This window comes from Podarcis cretensis, assembly GCF_951804945.1.
Source record: "Podarcis cretensis genome assembly, chromosome: 11".
NCBI lineage: Eukaryota > Metazoa > Chordata > Lepidosauria > Squamata > Lacertidae > Podarcis > Podarcis cretensis.
The window spans coordinates 9,374,984-9,386,896 of record NC_137180.1 but is presented as its reverse complement, the minus strand read 5'-3'; the positions used below and the strand labels follow the sequence as shown (position 1 = coordinate 9,386,896).

The 11,913-nt window shown below is 46.8% G+C and overlaps 1 protein-coding gene across 1 annotated transcript; it reads left to right on the top strand.

The window, feature by feature from the left end:
- Positions 1-1,791: 1,791 nt before the first annotated feature.
- On the top strand, positions 1,792-11,745 carry PRXL2C (peroxiredoxin like 2C). Its single transcript, XM_079996165.1, has 6 exons — positions 1,792-1,998; positions 2,877-2,945; positions 4,855-4,908; positions 6,595-6,700; positions 9,110-9,241; positions 11,230-11,745. Exons 1-6 carry the CDS (start codon positions 1,807-1,809, stop codon positions 11,355-11,357), a joined length of 681 nt encoding a protein of 226 aa, XP_079852291.1. The 5' UTR covers positions 1,792-1,806; the 3' UTR covers positions 11,358-11,745.
- Positions 11,746-11,913: the final 168 nt, after the last annotated feature.

The following is an 11,913-nucleotide window of genomic DNA, read 5'->3' as shown; positions in this document are numbered from 1 at the left end:
ACCCCATCAACCATATGGCTGGCGGGCGCGCAGCTTGCCTCCCAAGCTTCTGCGGGAGGAGAGCGATCCCTGCAGAGGCTTAGGATGGAAGCTGGTGATTACTCAATTCCTGAGACAATGGAAAGGCTCCCTCACACCCTCCCTCCTTGCAGAGAAAAAATTTGGTCAGTTTGGGAGTCAAAATGATTTCCTATGCTGCTCCAAACATGTGGTCCACATATCTATATACGTGCTTGGATGCTACATTAATTTTTTTTTTTAATTATGCAATTCTTCCTAATAGACACATTATTGCAAGTAATTTCCACTAATACTTTACCATACATTTTTCTACTTTAAAAAAAATATATTGTATTCTATTCAGACTTTCCCCATCAACACACATTTCTTTACGCACTTGGTTTTTTAAAAAATGTATTTTTATTAAAGATTTCCTTGGTTTACAAAAGTATGTGCAATCTCTCTCTCTCTCTCTCTCTTTTCTCCAAGTAACATTTTTTACAGATCAGTTTCATTTGTTGAGACATTTGGAAGAAAAGGGGGAAAGAGGTGGAGGGGAGGGAAGGTGAGGAGGGGTGGTTGGTACATTTTGAACATTTATTATATATAGAAGACCTTAAATTTTTTATTACAGGGCAAAAGCCACATATTCTCCATGCAGAGAAGACCGAGGAGGGGAACGCCAAAGGGATCCTATATAATATAATATAATATATTATAAGAATTTATTATTTATACCCTGCCCATCTGACTGGGTCTTCCCAGCCCCTCTGGGCGGCTTCCAACCAAATATCAAAAACAATACAGCGTCAGACATTAAAAACGTCCCTAAACAGGACCGCCGTCAGGTGTCTTTTAAAAGTAAAATAGTTGTTTATTGCCTTGACATCTGTTGGGAGGGCGTTCCACAGGGCAGGTGCCACTACCGAGAAGGCCCTCTGCCTGGTTCCCTGTAACCTCACTTCTCGCAGCAAGGGAACTGCCAGAAGGCCCTTGGAGCTGGACCTCAGTGTCTGGGGTGGAGACGCTCCTTCAGGTATACAGGACCGAGGCCGTTTAGGGCTTTAAAGGTCAGCACCAACACTTTGAATTATGCTTGGAAGCGTACCGGGAGCCAATGAAGATCCTTCAGGACCGGTATTATGTGGTCCCGGCAGCCAGTCCCAGTCACCAGTCTAGCTGCCGCATTCTGGATTAATTGCAGTTTCCGGGTCACCTTCAAAGGTAGCCCCACGTAGAGCACATTGCAGTAGTCCAAGCGAGAGATACGGTAACTAGAGCATGCACCACTCTGGCGAGACAGTCCGCAGGCAGATAGGGTCTCAGCCTGCATACCAGATGGAGCTGGTAAACAGCTGCCCTGGACACAGAATTGACCTGTGCCTCCATGGACAGCTGTGAGTCCAAAATGACTCCCAGGATGCGCACCTGGTCCTTCAGGGGCACAGTCACCCCATTCAGGACCAGGGAATCCTCCACACCTACCCGCCTCCTGTCCCCCCAAAACAGTACTACTGTCTTGTCAGGATTCAACCTCAATCCATTAGCTGCCATCCATCCTCCAACCACCTCCAGACACTCACACAGGACCTCCTAACATGACGTCTAGCCATTTCTTGCGCCAGGAGAACTTCGCCAGCGCGCCTGTTTTGGCGCAGATGGGAACATGGCGAAGCGCCCCGATGGCTGCCCTCGCCTTCCCTTCCCTCCTCTGGGCGGAGTTCCCCAGCCCAAAACAAGGGAAGGAGTTCAGGCTCTCCGCCCCGGCCGGCCTCCCCCCTCCGCCTCCCTGCCCGGGGTCCCAGCATGGCGGGCCAGGGCGCCCTGGAGCCCCCGCTGCCCGTCACGCGCCAAGTGGGTGCCCGGGTTCGCCCCCTCGCCGATGCGCCCGTGGAGCTGCGAGACGCTGCCCGGCGCCTGGTGGTGGACGCGGCCGGGAAAGCGGTTCCCTTCGGATCCCTGTACCGGGAGCGGAAGGCGATCGTGGTGTTTGTGCGGGTAAGCCGAGGTGGGAGATCCACCCCCCAAAAAGTGTTTCGTTTTTAAAGGGAACTTTTAAAAAAGCCTTGCGCTTTTTTGCAAGACTTTCGTTCCGTCTTGCAAACAGGAAATCGGAGTCTGCGATCGCGGTCCGGATTGCAGCCGAGGCCTTGGAGGAAACCGGGCCGTCCGATGCACATTCGTTTTAGACAGACATTCCTCACCCCATTTACCTGGGACCTATCCTTGTTGAATTCAGTAGGGCTTTTGTTTTCTTCGTAGGCACGTGGCAAGGATCGCGCTTTAATAGCGTTGCGCTCTTACTACATACTGCAGTGGAGTGGTTGATCACTAAAGGTTTCCCCAAGAGGAAAGGAATCTTATCTTGATCACGCTTCCCGAGTTGTAATGGATCCAATCGCAACACGTTTGTGCATGACTGAAACAATAATTCTAAAGAAGGGGTGGGACTTTTAAACAGGGCTGTAGCCAAATTAAAGGAATTTTAATTCGCTCACCTGAAGTTTTCTGCCGTTCCACCTAGTAAATAAAGGACTTGCTGGTTTTGTTCTGGAAAAGAAAAGAAAAAAATATAATGGGCAGTGTACAAAACTCCCAGAAAGCATGCAATTATCTTTTATCTCTTAGCCCTCCCCTCAAAAGAAGATTTTTCTTCCTTTTAGTTTTTTGATGCTCTGACCTTTGAGTGAACAGGTATGAAATCATTAAAAGCAGTGTGATGGATCCAGACCTCCAGACCTCCAACTCTACTACAGATGGCTTTCTGATCTATCCTATTTAAGCCTCAGCGTACTTACCTATTCCCCCCCCCCCCATTTTGAGACCTACACTCTTTGATTACAGTTGTTCTGAAACTCCTCATCGTCTCTTTTCAGCATTTCTTGTGTTACGCCTGTAAGGAATATGTGGAAGATCTGGGCAAAATTCCCAAGACATTTTTACAAGTAAGTAAGTTTTTTTTAAAAAAAAAAGTATTATATTTCGAAGTCCAATATAGGGCAATTTTACTGTACTGTATTTACATATATCTTCAATTACTGTATTTTTCGCTTTATAAGATTCACTTTTCCCCTCCTTAAACGTAAGGGAAAATGTGTGTGCATCTTATGGAGGAAATGCAGGCTGCGCGGCTAAGCCAGAATGGGGAGAGGGAGCGCTGCGCAGCGCTCAGGTTTTCATATAGTCATGTACACCTTCAGCATCCCCCTGCCACCCCCTTGCCTCTTTGTGTCCCCCTATGTGTAGGAATGTTGAGGAAGGAAACCGCTCGTGACTATATGAAGACACCCCGCTGCCCTGCGGAGGCTTTGCGCAGCTAAGCCAGAAGCTAGAGCAGCGAGACGGCGCGCTGCGCAGCACTCCGTCTCGCTGTTCTGGCTTCTGGGACAGCCTGTGAAGCCTCTGGAGGGCAGCGGGGTGCCTTCATCCCGCTGCCCTCCAGAGGCTTCACGAGCTGTCCCAGAAGCCTCCGCAGGACACAGGCTCCCCCTGCCCTGCAGAGACTTCGCGCAAAGCTAGACTAGGTAGAGGGAGCGCTGCACAGCTATTCTGGCTTTTGGATAGCCCCCGCGAAGCCTCTGTAGGACAGCAGGATGAAGGCTCGCCCCTGCACTGCAGAGGCTTTGTGCAGGTCCCGCTGCCCGGGAGAGTTTGGATTTGGAGAAGAGTTTGGATTTGATATCCCGCCTTTCACTCCCCTTCAGAAGTCTCAAAGCGGCTAACATTCTCCTTTCCCTTCCTCCCCCACAACAAACACTCTGTGAGGTGAGTGGGGCTGAGAGACTTCAGAGAAGGGTGACTGGCCCAAGGTCACCCAGCAGCTGCATGTGGAGGAGCGGAGATGCGAACTCGGTTCCCCAGATTACGTGTCTACCGCTCTTAACCACTACACCACACTGGCTCTCTTCAGCGGCTATCCCAGAAGCCAGAACAGCAAGAAGAGGCTATCCCAGAAGCCAGATCCCTCTTGCTGTTCTGGCTTCTGGGATTCAGAATTTTTTGTTCTTGTTTCCTCCCCCCCAAACCAGGTGTGTCTTATCATCTGGTGTGTCCTATAGATCAAAAAATATGGTGCTTTATGATGCATGCACTGATGAATTTGTTCTCCTTCATGCTTTCTGTCATTCTTTTTAAATATTCAGTATCAGCTGAACACCCTGGAAGCCAAAGAATCAGTATCGCAAACAGTAATTCCTTCTTGGTTTGCAAGAATACGTATGCACTAATTTGTTATATTAATAATAACAGAATAAAAAAAGACAGACAGACAGACAGACAGGTGAGGTTTCAGAGGAAACTCCAATGATAAATATGTAGACCACCATCAGCCCCCAGCCTCTTCTGTAAAGAGGAAATTCCTTAAAAAGCTGAAAAGGCCTATGCTTCAGGAATCCTGCACAGGGCTTCACTGTACAGGGTTACAGAGACATAGCTGTCAACTTTCAACTTTTGCCTTTTCTTGCGAGGAATCCTATTCGGAATAAGGGAATTTCCCTTAAGAAAAGGGAAACGTTGACAGCTATGTACAGAGAAATAGTGCCAATCAGCACTAAAAAGGTTATGTTCAAATAACCAGTCTAGAAAACTAATCACTGCTGTAATTAATAACATTCCAGAATTGGCTGCACAATACAAAAACATTTCTGCCGTCCTATCTGATTCTTGCACCGTTGTATCATCACTGTAAATTGCCATCATATCATCTCATTTTGAGAGTCTCTGATGGCATAGCTGTTGTGAAGTCCACCTTAAGCGTTTATTATCTTGCCACAATGATCATATTGTAAGTACTAGCTGCAGTTTAAATATTTATATATACTTTTGTGTGTTTCCCCCGACACCTTCCCCATTTAGGATGCAAATGTCAGACTTGTGGTTATTGGACAATCATCGCACCATCACATTAAGGTAGGTCCGTTTAAGTCGGAGTTATTCTACTGGCATATTTTGTGCATTTCCCTCTCTGTTCACAACCAGTGATGTAACTGGCATCATTTATACCTGGGAGCAGATCGAAATAAGGTCTGCATCAGAAGCCCTTCTCCAGGAAGTGTTGTTTTTCAGGTGGCACCAAAACTGTGGAACTTTTTTTTTTGCTGCTGCTTTTGCAATATTACGTTATTATTATTTAATTTTTTAAATTTTGTTATTGAAAACTGCCTTCAAGTATTGGGCAATGAGGTGGGATTTAAAATTTATAAATAATAGTGCCATCCCGTGCCTATCTACTAAGAAGTAAGTCTTGGTGGCTTTACTCCCAAGTAACTATATACAGTGGTACCTCGGGTTACAGATACTTCAGGTTACAGACTCTGCTAACTCAGAAATAGTACCTTGGGTTAAGAACTTTGCTTCAGGATGAGAACAGAAATCGTGCTCTGGCGGCGCGGCAGCAGCAGGAGGCCCCATTAGCTAAAGTGTTACTTCAGGTTAAGAACAGTTTCAGGTTAAGAACGGACCTCTGGAAACAATTAAGTACTTAACCCGAGGTACCACTGTATAGGTTTGCACTTAAATAAATAAAAAGAAAAGTTATATGAGCCATATTCATATCTGCATGATAAATTTAAAAGCGCTCTATGTCACTTGAACAGTCCCAACTTCCTCCAAAGGATCCTGGGAACTGTAGTTTGTTACGGGTGCTGGGAATAATAGTTTTTGGGGGTGTTCTATCAACCCCCAGTACCCTTAACAAACTACAGTTCCCAGGATCCTTTGGGAGGAAACCAAGACTGTTGGCACAAGTGTGCTTTAAATGTATAGCATGGATGCTACCACTTCTGTTTGTCTAATACATCATTACTAAAATACACGTGAATAAGGACAGTTGGTTTCCAGTGGACTTATTTTTAAGTGTCCTTGAGGGGAAACACTGTAGAGTCCCACCAAAGAGGAACCTTTCCTTGAATACACACATCTAAGCCCACAGGAATAGCTGCATTTTAAGTGTGGAGCTTGAAGGTTTTCAAAATCAGAATTACTCTCTGTTCCTAAATACACTGACCTGGAAATGAGTCCCACTCATTTTAGTGACAGTTATTTCCAATGCCTAGCCCTACATCCATACAACATAATCTTAAACATGTTGATGCTGGAGAAAGTCCCATTGAATGTAATGAGACTGGGACCCCCCCCCCCATACATGCATTAGGTCCAGTCATGGATGACTCTGGGGTTGCGGCGCTCATCTCGCTTTATTAGCCGAGGGAGCCGGAGTACAGCTTCAGGGTCATGTGGCCAGCATGACTAAGCCGCTTCTGGCGAACCAGAGCAGCACATGGAAATGCCGTTTACCTTCCCACCGGAGCGGTACCTATTTATCTACTTGCACTTTGACATGCTTTCAAACTGCTAGGTTGGCAGGAGCAGGGACCGAGCAACATCACCCCGCTGCGGGGATTCGAACCGCTGACCTTCTGATCGGCAAGTCCTAGGCTCAGTGGTTTAACCCACAGCACCACCCGTGTCCCTCGTTTTCCAAGTAGTTAGTAATAATAATTTTTATTATTCTACCCCACTCATCTGCCTGGGTTGCCCCAGCCACTCTGGGCAGCTTTCCAATGCATTATTTTGATATTTACATGTTTCTTGCAGCCGTTTTGCACTTTGACAGGTTATTATCATGAAATGTATGTGGATCCTGAAAGGGAAATCTACAGGACGCTTGGGATGAAAAGGGGTGAAGCATCCACTACAACAGGTAAGCTGTGGTACCAACTGTAAACACAGAGGCCACAGCACAAAAAGTAGTCACGTAAGGAGCTATAGATCACAATCAATTTCCCTCTCATACTCACAGAAAAACATACAACTGGTTTATCACTTATGGCAATGAATAACTAAGGATTATACCCAGTATTAGATCAGGTCCCAGTCACCAGTCTAGCTGCCGCATTCTGGATTAGTTTTAGTTTCTGGGTTACCTTCAAAGGTAGCCCCACATAGAGTGCATTGCAATAGTCCAAGTGGGAGATAACTAGAGCATGCACCACTCTGGCGAGACAGTCCGCAGGCAGGTAGGGTCTCAGCCTGCGTACCAGATGGAGCTGGTAGACGGCTGCCCTGGGCACAGAATTGACCTGCGCCTCCATGGACAGCTGTGAGTCCAAAATGACTCCCAGACTGCACACCTGGTCCTGCAGGGGCACAGTTACCCCATTCAGGACCAGGGAGTCCTCCACACCTGCCTGCCCCATCCCACAAAAACAGTACTTCTGTCTTGTCAGGATTCAACCTCAATCCTTTAGCCACCATCCATCCTCCAACCGCCTCCACATGACACCATATTTAAAGTACATGGCTTCCCCCAAAAAATCCTGGGAACTGTAGTTTGTGGCTCCGTGGTAAGTAAACTACAGCTCCCATATCTCTGTTAAGGTAGTATAAATGTGCTTTAACTATATGGTGTGGATTTGGGGCCAACCCAGCCATGAGGGGCTGAGGCAGTTGCCTCAGGTGGTGGAAGCCCATGAAGGCAGCACCCTGACCGACCGACCCCCCCCCCCCCCGCCTCCCCTGGAGCAGCAGCACTGGTTTCTCATGAGAGCTCACTGCAATCTCACAAAATCTTACTGAAATCTCACAAGAGATTTGGTAAGGGGGAAAGCATAAAAGCAGTGTGATCCTCTGTTGATGGATTACAGTGGTGCCCCGCAAGACGAATGCCTCGCAAGACGGAAAACTCATTAGACGAAAGAGTTTTCCGTTTTGGAGGTGCTTCGCAAAACGAATTTCCTATGGGCTTGCTTCGCAAGACGAAAATGTCTTGCGAGTTCCTGCGGGGTTTTTTTCCTCCCCCCCCCCTTTTTCTAAGCCGCTAAGCCGCTTATCCGCTAAGCCGCTAAAAGCCGCTAAACCGCTAATAGCGCTAATCCGCTAAGCCGTCAATGGGCTTGCTTCGCAAGACGAAAAAACCGCTAGACGAAGAGAGTCGCGGAACAGATTCTTTTCGTCTTGCGAGGCACCACTGTATTATATATCAACATGTGTGTAGAGGGAGTGTGTGTTTTAAGCTTGGACTTAAATGACAACTGAATGGGGGGGGGGGGAATACAGTCTGTGACAATCCAATTAGAGCATAAATATTCAGCATGACCCTTAATAGCTGCAGTGCTTTGCGATAACCTTGCATCTGGATTCGCTCCCCTATGAATCATTGGGACTGTAGGGTTTACAGAGAAACAGTTCACATAATACTTTTTCTAGCAGTCTGCGTTAGATCCCTGTTCTCGCATAAGTCACCCTACTTGAAAATTGAACAGGAGAAGAAGGCTGCAATCCTAAACAAGTAGGAAGTAAGTCCCATTGGGACTTCGGAGTAAACACAAACACGGGTTTGCATTGTTAGCCTTGGGTGGGAAGGTAGCTGGCCTTAGAAGGAAAAGCCCATTGTTGTTGTTGTTGTTGTTGGTTTATAAGTACAGTGGTGCCCCGCAAGACGAACGCCTCGCAAGACGGAAAACCCGCTAGACGAAAGGGTTTTCCGTTTTGGAGGCGCTTCGCAAAACGAATTTCCCTATGGGCTTGCTTCGCAAGACGAAAATGTCTTGCGAGTTCCTGCGGGGTTTTTCCCCCTTTCCCCCCCTTTTCCTAAGCCCTAAGCCGCTTATCAGCTGATCCGCTAAAAGCCGCTAAACCGCTAATAGCGCTAATCTGCTAAACTGTCAATGGGCTTGCTTCACAAGACGAAAAAACCACTATACGAAGAGCCTCACAGAACGGATTAATTTCGTCTTCCGAGGCACCACTGTAGAGAAATTTCTGCTTTTCCTCCTCAGTCCAATCACTTCTGTTTTCTTATTGGATAGTCAAATGGCTTGCTCTCTCCTAAGCACATTTAGAAAACAACAACTACCAGACTTTTAGAAGACATTTGAAGGCAGCCCTATTTAGGGAAGCTTTTAATGTTTGATGGATTACTGTATTTTAATATTTTGTTGGAAGCCGCCCAAAATGGGCGGGGTATAAATAATAAATTATTATTATTAATTCCAACTGACTGACTTGCACAAAACCATGCATAGATGTAGCCAGGTATGCTTGCAAGATCTGCAGAGCAAACTTAATTTCTCATGCAAAGTACACATTCTCTTCTATATCATCATTTCAGTGCAAAGTCCTCATGTAAAATCCAACCTGCTGTCAGGAAGCATCAAGAGCATGTGGAGAGCAATGACGAGCCCTGCATTTGATTTTCAAGGAGATCCAGCTCAGCAGGGGGGCACTTTGATTTTAGGTCCAGGTAAGGCTGTTTCTTAAAATTAACCTTTGGCTCGGTTATGTTTACATGATGCATTTGTGCTCCTGGATATACTGGTGAAAAGTGGCCAAGCCCTTGCCTCCCTTTCTTCATACCATTGAGATTTCACACATGCGCACACTTAAGCAACTTAGCACATAAACATGCTACCACTGGATAGCATGGATTTAATGGGTGGAGGGAGAGCAGCCAATCTGTGCCCTCCCCACTTCACCACTATCAATGACATTAATGGGTCTTTTTTCTGACTTGGCCCTGGTGCTATGTGGTTACAGTGGTACCTCGCGTTAAGTACTTAATTCGTTCCGGAGGTCCGTTCTTAACCTGAAGCACCACTTTAGCTAATGGGGCCTCCTGCTGCCACCGCGCCGCCAAAGCACGATTTCTGTTCTCATCCTGAAGCAAAGTTCTTAACCTGAAGCACTGTTTCTGGGTTAGCAGAGTCTGTAACCTGAAGCGTCTGTAACCTGAGGTACCACTGTATTTTGTTGTGTGACCTCTCCTTCCCTTAATGTGCTACGCTCAAGAAATGATGCTAGATAGTTGGAAGTCCAACCCCCCCCCCACACACACACACAGTGCAGGAATATACAGCTGTCCCTTGCATGGATCAAACCTGCAAGCTTAGCATTAATCAGCCCTACGCTCAAACCAACCGAGTTCTCCAGCTGGGGGAGATTTGAACTTGCGGCAGTGGGAGAAAACCTCCTGTTTTGTGGTACAGGGAGTTGTGCTGGGGACATGCCTACATTGCTGCAAGTTCATCGTTGTGAGTGGGTTGCATGTGGGTGTCATCAACAGCACAGCCCTTGATTGGTGGGCTTTGGTGGTGTTTCTGTGGTTACGGGGGGGAGGGGCATGTTTTGTGGTGTTTGGAAAATTTTCTGGTTTCTCCCCTCTGCTCCTAGTTTGAGCACATACAGTGGTACCTCGGGTTACAGACGCTTCAGGTTACAGACTCCACTAACCCAGAAATAGTACCTCAGGTTAAGAACTTTGCTTCAGGATGAGAACAGAAATCGTGCTCCGGCAGCAGCGGGAGGCCCCATTAGCTAAAATGGTGCTTCAGGTTACGAACAGTTTCAGGTTAAGAACAGACCTCCAGAACGAATTAAGTTCTTAACCCGAGGTACCACTGTATATGACAGTCATTGTGATGATGTAGCAACACTTAATCTCAATTTCTCTTCCCCTGCAACATAATTGGAGTACAGTAATCAGTAAATGGGGTGTTTTGTCATCTGGAAAGTAAGGTAAAGGTAAAGGTACCCCTGCCCGTACGGGCCAGTCTTGACAGACTCTGGGGTTGTGCGCCCATCTCACTTAAGAGGCCAGGGGCCAGCGCTGTCCGGAGACACTTCCGGGTCACGTGGCCAGCGTGACATCGCTGCTCTGGCCAGAGCCAGAGCCAGAGCCAGAGCCAGAGCCGCACACGGAAACGCCGTTTACCTTCCCGCTGGTAAGCGGTCCCTATTTATCTACTTGCACCCGGAGGTGCTTTCGAACTGCTAGGTTGGCAGGCGCTGGGACCGAGCAGTGGGAGCGCACCCCGCCGCAGGGATTCGAACCGCCGACCTTTCGATCGGCACGCCCTAGGCGCTGAGGCTTTAACCCACAGCGCCACCTGCGTCCCTATCTGGAAAGTATCCCCCCCCCCAAAAAAAAAAATATCCATAGCTGATATAGAATATGCAGGGCCATCTTTCGCAGATGCGGTGCTGGGGTGCAAATATCCACCGGAAAAGCCGCACAGCTCCCCCACTCGCCGGGGCGCCCCTAGAGGCCGGCGCCCTGGCGCAACGAACCACTAAGCCGTATGGGAAAGACGGCTCTGAGAATATGAACAACCAGCTCCCATATCCGACACCCAAGGCACCAGACCTTTTTGGCTGAAAAGATAGGTGATTGTGAATATTGGTAGCAATATTTTGTAGATAGGCAGTAACAGGCTTTTTTTTTTAACCCCCCAGGGAATGAAATCCACCATGTGCACCTCGACCAGAACAGGTTGGACCATGTTCCCATTAACACTGTTTTGCAACTTGCTGGAGTTCAAGCAGTAAACTTCACCAACAGATCTCCAATTATTGATGTGTGACTTCGTCAAAAGAAGAAAAAATCCATGGGGCGAGTTAAACGATACATGTCAACAGTGTGTTCAGCAAATAATTTTGGGTGAGGTTGCTATAACATTGGAAGATTCCTGGCTACTGAATAGTTCGGTTTCCGGTGGGTAAAAATGGACGTCACACTTTATTGTTTCATTGAACACAAAGTTAAGTTGTGATGTGTTTAACAACAAAAAAAGTGATGTTTAAACTTGCATAAAAATATACTTGGCATACAGTGTATAGGTTTTATTCCATCACAGCTTTTATTATTATTAGTGAGTTCTGTCTTCTGAACCCCCGTCTCACAATGACTTAATAAAAGGACATGTTTTTCTACAGATTAAATAAAAATGTAAATTTCTACTGTCTGTAAAACAGCTTCTTCGATGAGTCAAAACAAAATGGTTATGATTTGGGCCTAGTGGTGAAGACTGTGCAGTCCTCTTCAAGAATATCGACATGGACTCAATGGGTAGTAGACAAGTTTTATTCAGAGTAAATTCTAAGAAATGAATTGATTTGTCTGCTCTGAATAAAACTTAA

Coding starts and splice junctions, on each gene's coding strand:
- PRXL2C (XM_079996165.1), top strand. CDS start 1,807: ATGGCGGGCCAGGGCGCCCTGGAGCCCCCGCTGCCCGTCACGCGCCAA. Junction 4,909..6,594: donor CATCGCACCATCACATTAAG/GTAGGTCCGTTT, acceptor TGTTTCTTGCAG/CCGTTTTGCACTTTGACAGG. Junction 9,242..11,229: donor CACTTTGATTTTAGGTCCAG/GTAAGGCTGTTT, acceptor TTAACCCCCCAG/GGAATGAAATCCACCATGTG.